This window comes from Natator depressus, chromosome 4, assembly GCF_965152275.1.
Source record: "Natator depressus isolate rNatDep1 chromosome 4, rNatDep2.hap1, whole genome shotgun sequence".
In the NCBI taxonomy this organism is placed as follows: domain Eukaryota; kingdom Metazoa; phylum Chordata; order Testudines; family Cheloniidae; genus Natator; species Natator depressus.
In genome coordinates this window covers 8,183,607-8,205,564 of record NC_134237.1, presented here as the reverse complement: position 1 = coordinate 8,205,564, position 21,958 = coordinate 8,183,607, and the positions used below count along the sequence as shown (strand labels likewise).

Sequence of the window (21,958 nt, the reverse complement as noted above, 5' to 3'; positions counted from 1 at the left end):
TTGGTCTGTTGAAGTCAGGTCATTAACACGGCTGTAGTACACAGCTTTGAACTCATGTTTATTTTCATTTTCAACTATAGGCCAAAGAAAGGAAATGAAGAAGGAGAGAACTCTTTAACAGTGTAGACATGGCAGCTACATTGATACTCCGGGGCACCTATTTTAACAAGTGGGGGCTCAATGCTTTTGCACTTGCACAGATGCACCCGCAATCCGCAGGATCCTGTGTGCCATTCCTGCACATAAGGTGAATAACTAGACTTGCAAATAGTTAGGCAACCAGTAAATCTTTTACACATTCAATTGCCTGATGCCTGTGCCCAGTGGTGGGTGCCTGGATGAGCAGGGAAGAAGGTGAGGTGCCTTTTAAAGATTTGGGGTGATATTTTCAAAAATGCCTCAGTCCCATTTTCAAAAGCAACTTAGACCCTTAGGAACTCGGAAGGGCCTAACTCATCTGTGAAAATGGGACTTTTAGGGCATGTCTACACTGCAATAAAAAACCTGCAGCACCGTGTCTCAGAGCTCAGGTCAATTGACTCAGACTCATGGGGCTTGGGCTGCAGGGCTAAAAAATGCAATCTAGATGTTCACACTCAGGCTGGAGCCCAGGCTCAGACCCTGCCCCCTCACAGGGTTTCAGATCCCGGACTTCAGCCTGATACTGAACATCTACACTGCAATTTTTAGCCCCCAAGTCAGCTGTCCCAGGCCAGACTCAGCTGTGCCACATGTCTTGTATCACACTGTAGAGATACCTCTAGGCTTCTTAGCTACGCCACTGTAGCACTTGAATGTAGACAAAACCTATGCCAATGGGAGGTGTTCTCCCATTGGCATAGGTAATCCACCTTCCCAAGAGGCGGTAGCGAAGTCAATGGAAGAATTCTTCTGTCAACCTAGGGTTGTCTACACTGGAGATTAGGTCGATATAGATACGTCTCACAGGGGTGTGGATTTTTCACATTCCTGAGAGAGGTAACTATGGTGATGTAAGTTCCTAATGTAGACCAACCCTTAGGTGCTTTTGAGAATGTCACCACTTGCCTTGTAATGTACAAGGCAACATTAAATAAGGCACAGATGTTCTTCTTTGAGGGATGGTCCCTATTGTATTGCACTGAGGATTTACGCATTTGCACCATGCGTCTGGAGCCGGAGAATTTGAAAGTAGTTGTGTCTGTTGGTCCACACATGAGCCCTTGCTTCACGTCATTGTTTTGTCCGAGGTAATAAAGGGCGGGAAGGACTGACTGCGCCTCCAGTTCCTTCTCACCGATGCATGGTCCAAGTCGGAGCTGCTAGTGTCCTTTGTCTCTGACAAACCCAGTTTATAGTTCGTTTTCTTGTTTTTGCTGTTTCTAAAATAGTTTAGTTTTTAGTAGTAGTTTTAATAGAAGGGGGGCCTTTGGGGAATCTGTTTACCGGTTCCCCCGGGGTTGGAGTTTCTTTTCTCCCCCCGCCCTCTCCCCCCACAATTCCTTCCTGGTGCAAGCAGCAATGGAATGGCGCAGACAGCAACATCCACACTCCACTCCATCAGATAAGGAGGGCAAACGCTTAGACTTTCTGGGACTAAAGGTCTTCCCTCTAGCCTTCAATTTTGATTTTCAAACTACCAGGCCTTGCTGGCCAAATATGACTTCCTCAGCTACAGAAAGTTGGAGGACTTTACTGAAAGCTGCCTCAGCAAGATCAAATGTGTTTCCAATCTATCATGGAGGAGGGCAAACTGGTGGCAAACTGCTGCAGTCAGTGCACTCTATGGTCATGGGCATTGTCATGCAGAGGGAATCTTGGCTGCTCTCATCCCATTTTCCCAGAGAGGTGCAAACTACCATTGAGAATTTCCCTTCCAATAAGTCGCACCTGTTTAATCTGAAGACCCATGATTCGCTCCACTCCCTCAAGGATTTCAGAGCCACACTTAGATTGCTGAGTATCCATACACCTGCACCCAAGCAGAAATTCTGCCACATGCCACCTACTCAGTGGTTCAGGACTCCCCAGTTCTTCTACTAAAGGCCATACGCATCTACTCTTAAGTGCCGAAAGAGCCAATGATTCTGCCCTCTGGGCTCCCCTTCCCAGTCTTCATCATCTCATATTAAATCCTCTCAGAAACGATATTTCTGAAAGCTGCTAGAAAGCCATCAACCACCATGCAAAAAACACTGCCATGCAACAAACGCATCCCCTTTGAGGATCATCTAGCACTTTTTTTACCAGCTTCAAGGGCAATAACAATGGACAAGTGGGTCCTTGATGTCATCCACTATGGCTAAACAATCAAGTTCACCATACTACATCCACATCTCCTACCCCAATCCCTTTTCAAGGACCACTCTCATGACAACATCTTTGCTCTACAAGTAGATTCCTTACTACAAAGAGGAGTGATAGAGTGTGTTCCTCCAGCTATCAGGGCACAGGGTTCTATTCGACTTACTTCCTGGTACCCAAGAAGAAGGGCAGGTGGAGACCAATCCTGGATCTCCATCACCTCAACCACTTCATGCACAAGCCCAAGTTTCATATAGTCACTCTAGAGGCCATCATACCATCACTAGAAAAAAAGGCATATGGTTTATGACTCTCAATATGCGGGCCACCTGTTTTCACATAGACATACATCCAACCCACAAAAGATTCCTGAGGTTCATGGTGGGTCCTTAGCTTTTTCAGTACAGGGTCCATTTGGACTCATTACTGCTCACTGAGTCTTCACCAAAGTTTTCTCTGTAGTGGCAGTCCATCTCAGGCACTCCGGGATACTTATTTCCCCTATCTCGACGACTGGCTACTAGCAGCGTGATCCAGATGAAACTCGAATCTGGACCTCCATGTTGCTCAGATTTCTTTCCTTCCTGGGAGTCAAATGTTGAAAAATCATCTTTGATTCCCAAACAGTCCCTAGACTTTATAGGGGCCTCCATCAATTCAGTCACAGTCTGAGCTTACCTTTCAAGGAACAGATTCCAGACTCTGCAGGAACTCGTTGACCAGGTAGTCAACTGTCTGTCCCAGTCAGGACTTGCTAATCCCTCCTTGACCTCATGGCAGCCTGCACGTACATCACTGCCTTCACTCACTTCCAACTTCACTGCCTACAGATGTGGCTCAAGCATGTTTACTCACCCACGCGATGTGCCATGGGATTTATGCTGTCAGTCACTCCATGAGGTGCTCTCTTCCCTCCAGTAGTGAACCCCAGCAGGTCTGTACAGGGATTCCCTTCCTCCCATCCTCCCTGGACAGGATGATCCTCATGGATTCACCCCTCAAAGGATGGGGAGCTCACATCCCCATGTGATGCAAGGGACATGATGCGCATCCTGGAATCCCGAGGGCTCCAACATTCTGAAACTTTGGTCTGAGCGTGTCAAGCATTTCTCCCATCCATTTGCTCCTATCATGTTTTTAGGAAGTTGGACAACAACAACACCATTTATTACATCAACAAACAAGTGGGCACGATGTTGACTACTCTACGTGTGGAAGCAGTCAATCTCTGAGATTGGTGCGTTGCCCATAAGATCCTGTTGTCAGCAACCTGTTTTTCAGGGACTCAGAATGTGATTGCAGTCTCTCTCAGCAGAAGATTTTTCGCCAATCAGGAGCTTCATGACTCCATGCTAAATGACCTCTTCAGCTAATGGGGGTCTCCGACCAGAGATCTCTTTGCCTCCCATGTCAACAACAAATGCAGTACATACTGCTAAAGGCAGGGTATCCATTTTCAAGATGATGCCCTCTTCTTCCATTGGTTGGACCAGATCAACTACACCTTCCTACCTCTTCCACTCCCCCCACAAGTCCTCCACAAGAACAGGTGGGAGAGGGCCACAGTTATTCTGATCATACCATTCTGGCTGCGCCAGTTTTGGTTTCCCAACCTTCTCCCCATGTCAGCCCATCCCCCACTACCCCTACCCGCTTTCCAAGAGCTGCTTATGCAACAGAATGGCAGGATCAGACATCCCAATCCACAGATGCTTCACATCAGAGCTTGGTATTTGGGGGCATCTTCTCTGGAATGGGAGTATTCATCGGCAGTGCAAGACATCCTTTCAAGCAGCAGGAAAGAGACAAGTCAAGAATCCCTATTGGGCCAAGTGGAAACACTTCACTTCCTGGGCCCAGCAGAAAGGGATTTCCCCTGAGGAAGTGGACATTCCTCTTCTTTTGAACTACCTCCTGTCCTAGAAGACATCAGGGCTCTCCTTCAATTCTCTCAAGCTCCACATAGCAGCCGTCAGTGCCTTCCACTCTCCCATGGAAGGACACTCCATATTTACACATCTGTTGACTACCATGTTTTGGAAAGGACTCCTTGGGACTTTCTCACCCATACCACCTATCGCTCCCCAGTGGGACCTCAACCTCGTTCTATCAGCATTAATGAAACTGCCCTTCAAGCCTCTGGCTTCATGCTCTATGTACCTCCTTTCCATGAAAGTCACCTTCCTACTGGCTATTACTTTGGCAAGAAGGGTAGGTGAACTTGGAGCCATGATGGCAGATCCCCCTTTCACTATGTTTCATAAGGACAAAGTGTCCCTGTGCCTACACCCCAAGTTTCTACCAAAGGTCATATCCTGGTTTCATGTCAACCAATCCATACACTTACCTGCTTTCTTTCCAAAGTATCATGCCTCAGCAGAGGAGGAACGCCTCTGTCTGCAGGGCCTTGGCCTCCTACCTGGTGAGGACGAGACCAATCAGGAAGTCCCTTGGACTACTGATCACTATTGCTGAGAGGATTAAGGGGCAGGAAATCACCACACAGAGGATTTCCAAATGGATTTTGGAGTGTATTACACACTACCCGTTGTCGGGACTGCGTCCACCCCTTGGAGTGAGAGCAGAATTCTGCAACAGATGCCTCATTTGGTCTGGCTGTCCTCCATTCAACTGTGTCATCCTCTTCCTCACACTTTTCTCTGAATTAGGTACTGCTTGTCAATCACCTCAGTGGAATACAATAGGGACCATCATTCGAAGAAGAGGAAGTTACTTTCCTGTAACTGGAGGTTCTTCCAAGATGTGTGGTCCCTATCTGTGGACCCACCCCCGCTTCCCCTCTGCTGCAGATCTGTTCGATTTGCGTTGGAGAAGGAACCGGAGACGCGGTCAGTCCACCCTGCCCTTTATCGCCTCAGAGGGAACCATGAGGTGAAGAAAGGGTGAGTACGGGGACCAAAGGACACGACTACTTTCAAATTCTCTGGCTCCGGATGCATGATGCACATGCGTAAACCCTCTGTGGAATACAGATAGGGACCACACATCCCTCCAGTTACAAGTAAGTAACCCTTCTCTTCCCCTGTTATGCCTTATTGCTGCCCTTCTTTATAACCTTTCAGATAGCTAGCACCCACTGGGGCACTAGGAAGGAAAACTTCAGTGGAGCTATGGTGCTTTGTAAAGATGAGCATGGACTGCTTTCCCCAGAGGGCTTGTGGCCACACCCTGTGCAGAAGGAGGAGCACCATGACATCTCTCCCCTGTGCAGGCACCACCCACAGTCATGTCCAATGGCTTCATATATCAAAGGATCAGGACCCTTCACTCCAATATTTGATTTATACAGTGGATCCCCTGGTGACAGCTTATACACCAAAACTGGAAACTTCTGTATTTTTCCCAATCTCTCTCTCTCTCTTTTTTTAATCAAGAGGTATTGATTGGGTTATGGAGCGTATGTTATGGCAAGGGAAAAGAGCAGGATAGTAAGTATCAAAAATTCTGGACTGGCTGTGGGAAGAGGAAGCCAACTCCTACTCTAGTTTATGAGGGAGTTTTAATATTGGATTAATAGAATTGCATATGGAATTCAAACACCCCCTCGTGTTTCAGGCTGGCTGGTCTGCATTGCATGGCTAGAGCAGAGCGATCCCATCAGAGAAACACTGAATGTATTAAATATTTGGAGCCAGGTTTTCAGAAAAGCTCAGCTCCCATTTTAGGTACTTTAAGTGAAGGGTCTGGATTTTCAAATGCGCTCGACACCCACCAGTTCCCACTGGAAAAAAATGTGGGAAGGGTCTTGAGCCTTTTTAAAAATCTGACCCTGCCGCCCTATTTTTCGTGTACGTTACCAGCTGTGTGCATTGCAAATATTGCAATGGCATTCCCACCTGTTCCTTCACTGTTAAGATTGCTGTGTCGCTTGCTGAACCGTTTTCACAATTCGGCAGAGGCCGAAATGAAAGGTCTGTCTCAGAAAAAGTTAGACGCTTTTGCAGCCATTAGAAGTCCTTGGTTTCAAATAACGAGCATGCGGTTGTGGTTCCCTGACCTCTGTCGCACGCAGGTTGTGACTTCCTTAACGCATCTCATGCACCAGCTGAAAGGGGGCAGTGTAACGAAACAAAGCAGGCTTGTTCCAACTCAAAAGGCTGAAACTGTGTCAGTCTGTGGAGGACAGATCTAGCTTTCCCTTGGACAGGACTACTTGTTACAATGCTCATGTCGGCCCTGTTCATTTTGTATACAAAACAGTTTTTGAGAAACAGTCTGATTATTGAACACAGAATCCCTAGGGTCAGATTTTCAAAATAACTCAGCTCCCATTTAGGCACCTGAAGGAAGCAGCCAGATTTTGGGACCTGCTGGGTGCCGAGCAATTTGGAGAAACTGCCCCTACAGTGATCAGTATTCTTCTCGAGGGGAGGGATTTTCAGAGTTCCTGAGCACAAGTCCCAATGATTTTCAGTGCTCCTAAATTACTTGGGCACTTTTGAAAATCCCAGCCAGTGTGCTCATGAACTCCCATTGGCATCAACTGGAGTTATGTACATATAGGAAAAAGGAGATTAGAACCCTTATATTGTAAAAATTGCTATATTAATTACTCCAGACCTGATTTAGAAGGCACTTCACAGGTGGAATTCTAGAGTTCCTCATAGGAAGGCTTCAGGACGGGCCCTCATCCCTTCATAATTATTGATAAGTATTCTAACAATCATGTCATCTTATGTCAGAAACATAAATACACATGACTGGATCCTTCCCTCCCAAAACATTAGCATAAATAATAGCCCTAAAGCCATATTATGGCGTAATTTTTACAGCAAAATTCCCCATTCAAATTGTTCTCCTTAAAAAAAATATGAAGTCCTAATAGGCTCTTTAATATTTAATTCACTTTTAGGTAAAAGAGCACTTTCTTCTGCTTAACGCTGGCACCTACTGGTGGAGACAAGCAACAAAATCTTTATACATACTATGGAATTTCCCAAGAATCGAGCATGGTTCATTCAACAGCCTCCAACCCAATACACTGCAATAGATTATATTGAGTCTTTTAGTTTGTATCCGCATAACCCATTAAGATAATTACAATGAGCCCCAAAAGTCTGTCATCCAGACTGGGAGGTGTTTCTCAAAGACTGGGAAGTCTGAACTGGACGTCCCTAGTGTGCCGAATTGCTCCTGTGGTATAAATGAGCCCACTTGGGGTTTGGCTAATACACGTATCAAGCAAAACATCTTGGTTAAGAGGCTGATTTTCATACGAGTGTAGCCCCCAGCGCTCTCACTGCAACCAAACATTTCTGGATGTGTTTGATAAAAGGAATAAAAGTTTGGCTCTCCAACCTGATGTGAAAATTAAAGCCAGAGGCTATGCCATCATTTTGATGTATTCACTTTAATCTGCTCAGAACATCAGCTGAAGGAAATAGTTTCGCCTGGTGCAGCGTTCAAGTCAGATGTTTCACATTTACACAGTTAGCTCCAACATTTTCAAAATGAGGAGACGAAAGTTTGGCTCCTAGCTCCTGATTTAAGCTCTGGCCTGCTATATGTCCTTGGCAAATTACTTCACTTCTCAGGGCCTGAGATTTCCCCATCTGTTAAAAAAAAAAAAAGGATAATGATACCGCCTTTGTAAAGCAGTCTGAGATCCATGTACGGTAAGCGTGAGGTGTTGGTATCACTATCCATTTACAGCACCTAGAAGTTATTAAATACTGAGATCTGCCCACAGTAATCTAGAGAACCTACATGTGCTTTCTCCACACAGGGATTTGAGGCGGCTTGGAGTGACACTTGTTGGTCACCAGAAGAAGATAATGAGCAGCCTTCAAGAGATGAAGGTCCAGTTGGTGAATGGGATGGTGCCGTTGTAACTTGGTTTTAAAGTCACTTTCTCAAGTGATCGACCCTGCACTTTGTAAACTAGCCCTGAGATTTATTATAACAAAAAGAACAAAAAAAGGGGAAAGTCGGTTATTTCTATAACTGAAGGACATTGGCCTCTGCCACATAATTTATAATCAGTGTTTGACTAAAAAATTTCCTTTCCTTCCTATTTGTGTCTTCATATTCATGAAGTAAATGTAACATGCATGGAAATGGATCTACTGTACATGAGGTTAACCATTTTCTTATGCTTCAGCAACAACAACAACAAGAAAAAGCCTTCCCACCACACTTTGTCTGTACATGGAATATATAGAGAGCACCTTTATATACTGAATTATGGCAGCACACGTTAATACTTCCAAGGACTTAACTTGAATGGAAAAGTTTTGTAGCCATTCATGGGCTAACAAAAGCTGCAGGTTCCTGAAGTTTACTTCAAGTCTTAATTGTCTACAGAAGTGTATTGAAGAGCAATATGATTAGATTATTTCTTGATAGATATTTTGTTTTGTAAATTTAAAAAATGCTGTTACACAGCGTTAAGTTATAGAGACTAGTGTAGAAACATGTTGCTTGTCCAGTGGCAAATACAATACAGGGTGTATATTTCCCCCGCCTCTGTGTTATAAAGTTCCTTTTAATTTGCTCTTCTGTGAGATAAATACATGATTAATATGTATATACTGTACAGTTTGCTACACATCCAGGTACAAGAATTTTTGGTTAGACTTGGTTTTGGTTGTTTTGTGCTACCACTTTGCTTGTATTTTTGCTGCTGTTTGGTTCAAACAACATACACAAACAAAGCTTTCAGGAGTTTTAATTACATATGTGAAGTAACAAGAGTGCATTTCAATAAAAGCTGTTTCTCCCTCTGTTTCTATCTGAGCTCTGGATATTACGGGGCAGATTTCAAAAGCATAAATGGGAGTTTGCCATCCAACTCACATTGGCTTTCAGTGGCAGTTGGGTACCTAACTTCTTCTGGACATTTGAAAGTCTCCCCCTAAAATATCCAGCATGGCTCAGCACCCCTGTGTACTGTGACCAGTCTGCTGCAAATGGATTTAATCTCAGGGACCCATGTGCTTCCAAGCCAGCTGGGTCTGGGTAGAGACTAGTCACTGTTTTTAGCTCTGGATCTATAGGGCACACTCCCAGGCTCAGACCTCTTGTTTTGAGCCCTAATTGGCTTGTCAGTCCACCACCCTAGACAATAAGATCAGTGTCTCTGACCTCCCGAGCCACTCAGTTGCTTACACACGCTAGCCCAGAGCTCCACTGAGGCTGTGGGCTCTCTGGGGTACGAGGTTAACTCCTTACATGACAACATGCCAGGGAAGCAGGGAGCGCAGGCTTAGGCAAGGAATCTCTTCACCACAGACACTTTACTCTTCAAAAGTGTGGTCTGTTCATGTTTCAGGCTGGACAAAGTCCCTCCTGCCCTCTTTTTCCACCAAGCCTTCAGTTCTGTGGTGATGGCCAGCCCCCCAACTCAGAGCAGCACCCCTTTTTAAGTGCAGTCTCTGTCTCCTTCACCCAGGTGCTCCTCTGGAAAGCTTATCCCTTCCCTCCTTCGGGCCCCAGTGTAGAAAAACCATCGTTCAATTGAGTCAGCAGTTGGGAGACAATCAAAGTGGATGGCCCTAGACTGCCATATTGATGCTTTCTCTGGATGTCCCTTCAATGAGATGTCAAGCAGCTTTCCTAGGTAGGGTGTCTATCTGCAACACAATTCAATAAGCTTACCTTGATTAACGTTAGGCTTGTGTTCGGCACATCATACAAAATGGAGTTCCTAACACAAGATGGAGGTTACAATTTGATTCTTTGCAGGATACGAGAGAGCCAAGGGGGGTGAGGTAATCTATTAATGGACCAACTTCAATTTGTGGAAGAGACCAGCTTTCGAGCTACATAAAGCCAGACCTGAAGAAGAGCTCTGGGTAACTCAATAGCACGTCTCTCTCACCAACAGAAGTTGGTCCATTAAAAGATATTACCTCACCCTCCTTGTTACAGTTTGATACAGACATGTCCCACTCTGTCACAAAGCACACAGGAGCAGAAGGAGAAATGTGCTGAATTTGATAAATGCGGTGGAATCCTATAGTAGAGATTTCATTTGTTTGAACAACAACATTGCTCTAGCCAGAATTTGACTGTAACCAGTTTCAGTTTGCACATAGTAAAGCACGGGTGCTGGGATTTTCAAAGGAACCTATGGGAATTAGGCACCCAGCTCCCATTGAATTCCATCTTGAAACAATGAGGGACTTTGATTGTATTTTCTGTATAGAGGGAATTCTCCAATTGTCCATAATAGGCCCCGTAGTTCGTTTTAAGAAAAAAGTCTGTGTTAAAGATTGGGATTGAAAGACTTGCTCAAATGATGGCAAATATTTTTCATTATTCTAGGGAATATTAGTTGTTTATGTGGGTTGGATAGCATCTTGCAGCATTCTTTCTTGAAGATGGTATCAACATATTCTGTTTTCCTTTCTCTTCTTCACCTCTGGAATAAAAGAGCATCTAATCTGTTGCTTAAATTATTCATTCCTGTCACTCAGAAGCAAGTATCTGAATACCACTTTAGTTGTTCTTAAACATCTTTTTATACTTCCTCAAACCCCAAATACAAATAGCAGCTTCTAATAAAACAAAATGTCTCACAAAGAAAGATGGAGCTTGTGCTCCTAAATCCCTTTGGTGCATCTGCAAGTTTCCTGCAAACATGTTTAGTAAAAGCCTAAAAAACCTAAAAAACCATCTTCCTTCTAGAACTGTTAGTTACTTCTCAGTGAGATATGGTACCTTTCCAATTGGTGACAGGTCCAGGGGTGAACAGATGTAGGAAGAAGTCAGATGTATCTGGAAAGGGAGTAAAGAAATGCTTTCTTCCTACATCTGTTCACCCCTGGACCTGCCACCAATTGGAAAGGTACCAAATTCATCTGCAAATGTGAGAAACAGAAAAAAGAGACAACTTATACCAGAAGGGGGAGGTTTGACAAATCTTGATTGTGTGATTTCTTGTCTTATTGTTTTATTTTTGTTAGCCACTGGGCCACAAATTAAAAAAAAACCCAAATCAAGACATAACAATTGCCGCACAAAAGGAGATTTGTCAAATAATAACATTATTAGAGCTGTCAGGGGAACCGTTGTGGGATTCTCTGTGTCTTCCTGCCTGCACTGCTTTGTAAAATAATCCGTAGGAAGACAGACACAACAACTTATTTCTTCTGGAGGAATTCTTCAATTGCCACTTGCATCAATCAGCTGTACTTGGAGAGATTTTTATTAGCAACTTCCAGCTCTTATCCTCTCCCTTTTCTGCCTGTTCTCTTCTGTCACTGGTTAACTGATGGAGTGAAGTAGCACTCTGTGAAAAATGCAAGGAGGAGTTTGGTTTTGTTCTTTTTTTGTGGGCTTTTAAAATAAAGTTCCCTTGGCCATTTGTGTTTTTCAAATGCATATACAGTGTGTTGGGGATTTACTACATGAAGGTGAGAATTACCTTCTCAGAACAAAAAGAAAAGGAGTACTTGTGGCACCTTAGAGACTAACCAATTTATTTGAGCATAAGCTTTCGTGAGCTACAGCTCACTTCATTGGAAAGCTGATGCTCAAATAAATTGGTTAGTCTCTAAGGTGCCACAAGTACTCCTTTTCTTTTTGTGAATACAGACTAACACGGCTGTTACTCTGAAACTTCTCAGAAAAGTGTAATCAGTTGACATTTGCTGGACCAGCCTTCAGAATATCTTTATGGTTAACTAGTAGAAAAGGGAATGCCCGTAACCAGATTGCATTTGTAAATAATTTGGGCACTTTTTCTTAATTATTTAAATACCTATACAAACCTTTTTAGATTTAATGCAAGCACGTACGTTGCTACAAATCTGTTTATAATAGACTCTGTATATGAGTGGAAAAAAAACCATGACCAAGATTTTTGAAAACGGGGGGCCTAAATCAGTGCCCTGATTTTCCAAAGTGCAGCCAAGATTCCTGTTGTAGCCAGAGAGGGAGCTGCTGGGTGCTCAGCATATTGGAAAATCAAGCCGTTCATTTAGTTACCTAAATATGGATTTTGGATCCAATCCTTAGGCATCCAATTTTTAAGCTGGAATTTTCAAAAGAGGCTATGGGACTTAGGTCCAGATCCCCAATGGTATTTAGGCTCCTAACTCCCATTTGATTTCAATGGGAGTTAGGCATCTAAATATCTTTGAGGATCTGGGCCTATGCACCTAACTCCCTTAGGGCCCTCTGACAATTGCAGTCTAAAATCTTAGTCAATGTATCTTTATTTTACCTTAGCAGAGTTGGGATATCATTCAAAGCACAAGAAGAGAAATTTTCTTTTGGAAGGTATTTTTCGTTATTATACAAGAAAGGGTAGCAAGTAAAAATATGTAGGTTAAAATCAGGTATTAGAAATGGACTATTGTATATATTGTCATGCAGTAGAATTGGGTCACAATGTTTTTCTGGTTTTGCTCTGTCTAAGCACAGAGGGGGAAAAAAGCGAAGTACTATAGTTAGCTATCCTTACTAGCGGTCTACCAGAAATTAAAACCTGAAAGAAAAATGCAAATGTTACCTACATTAAGATGGTGAAGTTTGATAATCAGAAGTAAATTGTTAGGTGTACTTAGAGTATATACCTAGGGTAAGTCAAAGAGGTTTGCTCTTCCAACTCAGTAGCCCAGATGGTTACATAGATTACTTTTTTTCAGTCCATTTTGCTGCTAATTGTAAGGGAATATTTCAAGGGGAACGGGAGATAAGAACGTTCTTTTTCATCTCTGAAGGAGGAAGTCTTTCGAAGCGCAGTTCTTGTTTAGAGTGACCTCCGTTTATTCTGTGGAGAAGTTATCTAATCATAAAAAAAAGAAGACTGAAGAAAAAAAGTCCGCTGTAAACTTTATTTATTCCTTCTATATGTTAACAAAAATATGATGACGGTGCAAAAGCTGTGTCTATTCGGTGTTGAATATAAACATGTAGAAGTCCCAGTGGTCAAGATATTGTGACTCCTAAGACTGCTGCAGTTTTGAAACTAGTCATTAAGAAGTGTGTGAAATACATTGACAGCAGTCTGAGAGTAAGGTATAGTTTCGAGTCCTTTATTATTAAGTCTTTCTAAACCCCTTAGTGCAGGTGGGTTGGGACTCGGAGCGCCTCTATTAAACAATGCCCCAATTTGCATTACGTTTGATTCCCTGCATTGGAGTTTTAACTCATAGAAGGCTTAGCATTGCTGTATTTATTTCCTTTTATTTTCATTTTTCCTTTGATGCTTTATGTGCATTTTGTTTGTGTACATGTTTTTGTAGTGTAAGATATAAAATTTTATATTTTTTCATAAAAATAAAAATCTTTGAATAACAGTGACATCCTGATGTGGATCACGCTCACGCTGTTGGTACTTTGTACATAATCCCAACTCATCATTCAAAATGATGGGGTCTAAATTAGCTGTTACCACTCAAGAAAGAGATTTTGGAGTCATTGTGGATAGTTCTCTGAAATCATCTGCAGTGGCAGTCAAAAAAGCTACCAGAATGTTAGGAACCATTAGGAAAGGGATCCATAATAAGACAGTAAATATCATAATGCCACTGTATAAATACATGATATGCCCACCCCTTGAATACTGTGTGCTGTTCTTTAGAACGCGTTGCCAGGGGATGTTGTGAAGGCCAAAAATATAACTGGGTTCAAAAAAGAATTAGATGAGTTCACGGAGTACAGGTCCATCAATGGCTATTAGCCAAGATGGTCAGGGATATAACCCCATGCTCTGGGTGTCCCTATCCTCCAAGAGCCAGAAGCTGGGAGTGGACAACAGGGGATGGATCACTCTATAACTGCCCTGTTCTGTTCATTTCCTCTGAAACACCTGGTGTTGGTGACTGTCAGAAGACAAGATATTGGGCTAGGTGGACCATTGATCTGATCCAATATGGCCATACCTATGTTCTTATGTTTCTACTCATAAATTCCGATGAGTCCCACAAAACACTAGACTCACCTCTCGCTGACTTGCTTACAGTGTTGTGAATTCATGATATTTATCCCAAGTCTCCTGATAGTTGTTTTTCTCAAAGCTTCAGCTCCTGGAGTCCTGTGATTCCCTGAGAATCTCAGACTTCATTTAAAAGAAAAATAAATCTCTAGCCTTTATGGTTACTGAGAAAAGTCTGAACAGATGAACCCTAGAGGCTCAGAAACCACTAAGCAAATATAAAGAACCACACATTTATTGTTTTCTTTTAAAAAAATCTCATGATTTTCAAGACAATCTCCTTATTTTAAGAGGTACCTGCCTCTTAATTTTTGTAATGTTTTCCTTTAGCAATACTGTGCTGTGTATCTGTCTAGCTATTTATAACACTCCCACCGATCGTATCTTAATTCTCAGTAATTCTGTCTGGAATTTGAACCCACTTCCATTTTAGTCAGCACACTTGATAGTCAAATAGGACCTGAGCCAAAGCCCATAGATGTCAATGGCAGTCTTCAATGAACTCTGAATAGGGCCAATAGCCCTTTTTAGGACAAAGCTCGATTAAGCTACTCCAGGAAAAGCATGTAGCATGCGTGTGAATTCCTGCCACCCTTCAGGCAGCAAGGGGGCTCCTTTCCCCCCACCTGCAGCTCCAATCATGCAAGGTGATATGAAGTTCACACCACACCCACACCCTACTCAGTTGGCAAGGCTACCAGAAGAGACGGCATGGCATGCAACCATCAGCTACTTTTGAATCAGTAAAACCAAAATGCTATGGAGATAGGCAGCATGTTGTTTTTTCAGGGTAAATCATTGTGGTTGCCCTTGAACACAGTAGAATCAGAGCAATTCTTAGTTTGAGGTGCTTAAAGGGCTGGAGACCATCTGTGTATCGTCACTAGCCTGGGACCCAGGTTCAGCTCCTTGCTCTGCTACACGCTTCCTGTGTGCCTGTGGTCAAGTGATAACAATGGAAGGAGCCTAAATACTTTTGTGGATCTGGGCTGTACCATCTGTGCCTCAACTTCCTGGAGGTAACAGCACTTCCCTTCCTCACACGGGTGTTGGGAGGATAGATACACTAAAGACTGTGAAAGGGGCCAGGTGAGTACCACAGGTATCTAGAGAGAGAGAGAGATGGGGACTTCCTGGTGGAGAGAGATGCTTTAGCAATACAAGGAAAAGCAGAAAGCCTCCAGCTAAACACCCTGAAAAGCGAGGGTGCAATCACCATATAAGCTAATGTCACACTATGGCCTGGAAGGGGGAATGCCTTACAAATCTCCTGTGCTCTGAGGGGAGTCACCCCTAGATCCACAGCGTATTGCACCATTGGTGCCTGCATTCTGCTCCTGTGCCCAGCCTTGCAGAGGGTCCTGGCAGCCTGCGAATGGATACCGCTGCAGCCAGCCCATGGGGGAGAGAGGAGAGAATCAGCTCCCACGTGCCTGGCAATGGACCCCCAAGCAGCACTGGCTTATGGGTTTGTATCCAATGTGGTTATTCGATTGCAAGAGTAACACACACTGTTGTGTGTGTGGCTGTGTGTGTGAGAACAGCGGCTCGCACAATACTGTGGGTGCATGTTTGTATAAGAGAGAATGTTGCCTCATACCAGTGTGTGTGTGTGTGTGAGAGAGAGAGAGAACAGCAGCTCACACAGTACAGCATGTGTGTATGTGTAGTTGTGAGTGAGAACAGTGGCTCACGAAATTCTGGGGGTGGCTGTCGGTGAATGAGAGCAACAGACGACAACCAGGATTCACAGGGCGTGGGACAAAACTGAACAGAGATTCCACCCACCCCAGTTCTGGTGCCCAGCCCCCACCTCTTTCCTAGTCCTTACTTTTCACTTCCCTTGACTCCAGCTTGTTTGTTTAACAGAGACATTTCTTCCCCCAGAGTTGGAACCAGTAAAATCATTTCAACTGATAAAAAAAAAAAAAAAAGAAAGAAGTCATGTCAAATTTCAAAATCATTTTTGTTGTGTCGGTTTTGAAAATGATTATTTTTGTGGGCTTTCTTTTTCAATTTTCTGTGATCAATACAATCTACTGAAAACATACTTTTGCCTCTCCCGGTCTCCCCTTTTTTTGCTTTGTTTTGCCACTCTGTAACTTTTGATTGGCTCACTTAGTCACACGGTGAGAGAGATTTTAATTTTTTTTCCAAATCACTATACATTTCCCATTGTTTCTGAAGTCAACTGTGTCCGTCTCTCCGCTCAGACGTGCAGCAGAAAGACAGTGAGACTCACTGTCAGAGAAAGCTCATGCCAAATAATCACACAGAGATGAATAAAATGAGGCTCCCTCCCCGTGGGAGCCAGCTCTCTGCTTTGGGCAGAGAAACACAGGCATTGCCAGACTGGATCAGGCCGATGGTCCATCTAGCCCAGTATCCTGCCTCCGACCGCGTTCGGCGCCAGATGCTTCAAAGGAAGGTGAAACAATTCCCAGGCAGGTGGATGTGGGATCTGCCCCCCGCCCCCACATACACACCATTAGCACCAAATGCACCATTGCAGCAGGGCAATATTATTGTTCAGTGCTCCCTCTGCTCTTCCCCAAATGACTGCATTGGCCTCTCTGCTGGTTTTAACATCACCCATTGCCAGAAGGAAGCCAAGTCAGGCTGGGTTTGTGCTCCAGGCTTTAGGGCTCCCACCAGCCAAGCCAGGAGAACCGCATTGAACCTAACTAGAGACATCTGTGTATTTCCCCAGCTTTTTGCATTCTGTCCCCTCTCCCATGCTATGGAACGAGGCAGAGCAAGTGAGAATGACTCTCTCCCACACCTGTCTCCCCTCCCCATCGGGACACGCATTCGATAGGGGAAACTTTCCCCCCCGCTGTTTAAAACCTTCATCTGGTCAGTGTCAATGGCCAAAGCCTCAAAAGCCAAGTTGTTGTCACTAAATCAAAACTGATGCACTTTAAACCTGCTAGAGCTGCGGTGGGCTGCTTAGGGATTCTGGATGACACTGCGCACTCTGCATGTCTGTTTCAGGCTGCAAACTCCATTTTGCTTGTAAGGCAGGTCTTACTAATCTTCTTAATCTTTCTATTCTTGCCTCCCCTTTGGACTAAAATGCCAAGGTGGTAGAGGGCTGACAACAGCAGGCCCTTAAATTTGGATGAGCACTCTTGAAGAAGAAGCTACCACCCAGTACAAAGAAATAGCTACCACCCAGCCCGGACCAGTTGTTTAAGTCTGAACTCCAGGCGGTGGCAACTTAGCAGCAGTCACCTGGCAAAGGTTATAAAAGCAGATCTAGCAGCCCCCCCTCCCCTTAAAAGAGATCAGAAAGACTGAGTTCTGCAGAAGAAGTCATAGCAGGAGGAGAGGAAGGATCGTCCATTCCTTAGAGGATGCTGCCCAAAGAATGGTGAGGAAACTGAGGCAGAGAAACACAGGTACGTGTTTCATTGTTTTGCCGGGATCTGTGCTTTTTGCGCGCTAAGTGAATCGTAGCTGTTTAGAAATCTTTGCAAAGTCTGTGAGCCCACGGACTTCACCTCCCCCTAAAGAGTTAAACTGTAAACCCAGGGTGCCCCCAAGGATGGAGCTCTGGGGAAGTGTGTATTTAAGTTTGTGGGGTAGAGGGGAGTCAATACTGGTTCTGGGGCTTAGGGCATCTGGGCTGTTTGCTCCCTTTTCTGTGAGAGGCTAACAAAATGGGGGCCTCCGCCCAGGAAATGGGGGCAGTAATAACAACACTTACCTGCCTCACCGCTATGTTGTGAGCTTCATTTCAGGCACTGGTTCGTGGCTGTAATGTGCTTGGGGGCCCTTGCCTGCAAGATGCTCTCTGAGGCCTGGATCCTTCATCTTTAAAGTTGGCGTGGGGGGATCCCTATTGATTTGAATCAGAGCAGGATCAGGCTCCAATTGCACAGTATCTGAAGTGCTCTCCTCCCTGCTCTTGGCTTGCTGAGCAAACAGCAGTGTCAGGGAGGAAGACTTTTCCTGTAACTGAGGAAAATAACTTGGAAGGAATTTTCTGACAGGAATTTCTCCACACTGCTCTGCATAACTCCTCAGTCCTCCCATACTACATAATGGTTTTTACTGAAATGGAAGCAAGTTGAAAAGAAAGGTGAATTTAACAGGGCTACAGAGGTTTTTGTCCCACCACTTCCCTCCCGGTACACTCCCGCACTATGGATCTGAAACAGCCTGGGGCTGAAGGCTAGAGGCCAGATTCTCAAAAGTGCTCAGCGCCCCTTAGCTCCCGCTGTCCTCGCGGACGCTGCTCCTTTTTGAAAATTGGGCCACTTCATTTCGAGCGAGTTACAAAAGCACTCAGGGCCATATTTTCAAGTGCTCAGCACCTACAGCTGGGGGCAGATATTTCACAGGAAAAGAGCTCCCATTTAGGCTCTGAAATCAAGGACTGATTTTTCTAAAGAGCTCAGTGCCCGTTCTATTGATCCCTTTGAAAGATGGCCTGCATGGGGATGTAGGCCAGTTGTACGGTACATACTCTGGGCCCTGGGTTTAATTCGTGGCGTCTTTAGTTTTGAGAAAGCAGCATAGTCTAGTGGGTAGGGCACTGGACTGGGCCTCAGTTTCTCTTCCCTCCTACGCCTGTTGGATGTGCTGTAGCACAAACAGGAGTTAATTCAGGGAAGTCCTATGGCCTGTGTTGTACAGGAGATCAGACTAGGTGATCACAGTGGGCACCTCCTGGCCGTATGATTTATGAAAATTCAGCTGCTTTCTTTGGTGCCTAGACTTTCTCATTAGGTATCCATATATCTAGATGATACTTATAGAATGCAACCTTTTAAAAAAAATTACAGGTCTGTATGTATAATAAATGCCATGAAGATTAAATAGGGGAGCTGAACCTTGGATAAGATGAGAGACGAAGAAAGGAGAAAATAGTTTGCAGAAGGTTGCAGGTTTTTTCTTTTCACGTTACACAGCAACAGCAATCTCATGTGAGTACCCACTGAAAGGGGAAAGAGCGAATTAACAACCGGCGGCAGAAATCAGACATTGTAAAGATAAACTGAAAGATTTAGGGGACGGTTGATTGAGGTTAAGGCACTAGACTGGACTCAGGGCACTGGGCTTCAATTCCCCACATTGCCACACATTTCCTGCGTGAAGCTGCTCAGGTCCGGTTTTTCAAATGTGTTTATGGCCAGATTCGAAAGTGCTCAGCCCCCCCTGTTGAGCTGCGTGGATATCATAGAATCATAGAATATCAGGGTTGGAAGGGACCCCAGAAGGTCATCTAGTCCAACCCCCTGCTCGAAGCAGGACCAATTCCCAGTTAAATCATCCCAGCCAGGGCTTTGTCAAGCCTGACCTCTAAGGAAGGAGATTCTACCACCTCCCTAGGTAACGCATTCCAGTGTTTCACCACCCTCTTAGTGAAAAAGTTTTTCCTAATATCCAATCTAAACCTCCCCCATTGCAACTTGAGACCATTACTCCTCGTTCTGTCATCTGCTACCATTGAGAACAGTCTAGAGCCATCCTCTTTGGAACCCCCTTTCAGGTAGTTGAAAGCAGCTATCAAATCCCCCCTCATTCTTCTCTTCTGCAGACTAAACAATCCCAGCTCCCTCAGCCTCTCCTCATAAGTCATGTGCTCTAGACCCCTAATCATTTTTGTTGCCCTTATATAATATTTATATAATGCTTCTCATATAATTGTGGCCTCAAAGTCAGTGGGCCAGAATTTCACCCTCTGGTGCTGTTCTCTGTTTTACAAATGGGAATAAGGATGTTTCCTTTCCCCAGCATTCTCTGTCTTGTCTGTACCGACTGTAAACCCTTGGGGCAGGGTCTGTCTCTTTTGTCCTAGGGCACCTGACACAATGGGGCACTCATCTCCATCAAGGCCTCTTGCTGATACCGTAATATAAACTGATTGAAATTGCAGATCTCCGAGTCAAGAGCAAATGAGTAGATCTCGGACGAGAATTTGTCCCCAGATCTTTCAGATGAACAAATCCTTTATCTGTGGGGAACAAGTCCGGCGCTGCTGTCCTAAGCAATGGTACAACACAATGGCCAGGAAATAATTCTCTTGAATTCACTAGAAACCTTGCTGGAATCTAGGTCTGGATCCAGGTTGACTAAGGGTTGACAGTCCCCCTTTATTATTATTATTCAGCTCATGTTGGCCTGCATCTGGGAGATGTGCATAAGATCGGGAAGCCTTTAACCATCGCTCCCTCATGGCAAATGACATTAAACAAGGAGATCCAGTTGTCTTAGTCTCATTGAGAAATGTGCTTCCTTCTCACCTGTCAGCAAGCTATCATCACCCTTTTTTGGTGTTCATTAAAACCAGAATCTTTTTACCTTCCAAGAAGGGGAGTGTGACTGACTTTATTATCATAGGCCTATAAGGATCAAGTTTGCCACTTGACAGCTTCTTCCTTTAGTTTGTGTCGATTCTAACCACTCATGGAAGTGACCTAAATGTCATTGTGCTCCTTGCACCTTTGCTCCATGCACAGAATCGGTGGATGTTGTTCCCTACATCTTTACACCTGCTTTCCACTGGTGTAACCCCCTTGATTTCAGTGGAATTGGTTGTCCGTAGTTTTCTTTTAATCAACAACTCGAGTGAAATCTTAGCCCCACTGACGTTGATGTCAAAACCCTGTTGACTTCAGTAGGGTTAGGATTTTACCCTTCTCATTTTAGTTGAGCTATTTCATGTATTGCACATTGACTACCTTACTTTGCATGAAGTTGCATTGATTTCTGTGGGGCCACTCTCCAAGTAAGGTCGTATTTAACAGGGGTAAGGATGCCAGAATCTGGCCCATAGTGTATACAGACAGATTTTCAAAGAACTCAGCTCCCAGTTAAGCAGCTGACCTTCATGGGAGCTGCTGAGCATTCAGCCCTGCTGCCAATCTGGCCCTGGGCAGAGAATTTTAAAAATAACATTGAGCAGCACTTGATGTGGATCTGCGGTGCTTGGCAAACAAGGAACTGAATTAGATACATTAGCTAGAGAAATAATTTTACAAGTGACAAGTGGACCAATAGCTATTGACTATCCCGATTGGGTTTTGCAGGAAAATGCTTGGTAAAAGTAATGGGTACACTTCTAAACTCATTTGGGGCTTTGTGTGTTCTTCATTGGGAGTGATTGGAACTGCAGGAAGTAGGAACATAAAGCGCTGTGCCAAGGAAGCTGGCTTTCTTCTTTGCAGCAGCCTGATGCAAAGACACTCCACAAAATTGTTACAAGCCTTTTCTAATAGCGATAAAAAAGGAAACTCCATCAGAATTACCAGCCTCTGGAGGGTGCTTCCAAACATGATGTATTGCCAGTCTCTGTGTTAAGAATAATAATAAAAAAAAAAACACCCCTAGATATTATAAAAGCTGCTCTGATCCACTTGCTGGCATGCAGGAATAGAATAAGCATAAAAACGGAATTATAATGGCTTTTTAAAACTCCCCTCATTTTCCTTTTTCATTATTTTTAATATCCCATTAAGGGGGAAATTTAGGTTTGAGAGGGGAAAGTAAAGAAGCTGAAATCTTCTATTCCGATGCTGGCAGGTAGATGCAATTCTTCACCATGCATAGGGCAAAGGACTTCTTTCAGGGCCGTATTCTGACACACTCATTCACGTTGAATATCTCGGGAGTGGTTCCTTGGAAGGCAGTAGGAATGTTTGGAGTAAGGTGCTGTCCAATGGGAGCAACTGGCCCTCTGTCTCTCCCATTCTGCAGGTGTCTCTTTTTGGTCTTTCTCTGCTTTGGGTTGATGGCTTACATAGTCATGTCCTGGATGAGCAC

At 44.2% G+C, this 21,958-nt stretch overlaps 1 protein-coding gene across 12 annotated transcripts in view; it reads left to right on the top strand.

Annotated features, from left to right (window-relative positions):
• EPHA5 (EPH receptor A5) overlaps positions 1 to 21,958 on the top strand; it is a 375,690-nt gene that overhangs the window by 309,464 nt on the left and 44,268 nt on the right. For 8 of the 12 annotated variants that reach the window (XM_074950314.1, XM_074950315.1, XM_074950329.1 and 5 more), the window contains one exon: positions 8,030 to 13,528. The exons of 1 other annotated variant lie outside the window; for it this stretch is intronic. In XM_074950314.1, coding sequence (XP_074806415.1) covers positions 8,030 to 8,135 — 106 coding nt within the window. In that variant the 3' untranslated portion in view covers positions 8,136 to 13,528. Of the gene's footprint in view, positions 1 to 8,029; positions 13,545 to 21,958 lie in introns of those variants that run through there. 3 more of the 12 variants (XM_074950327.1, XM_074950328.1, XM_074950324.1) reach the window with 3 other exon arrangements.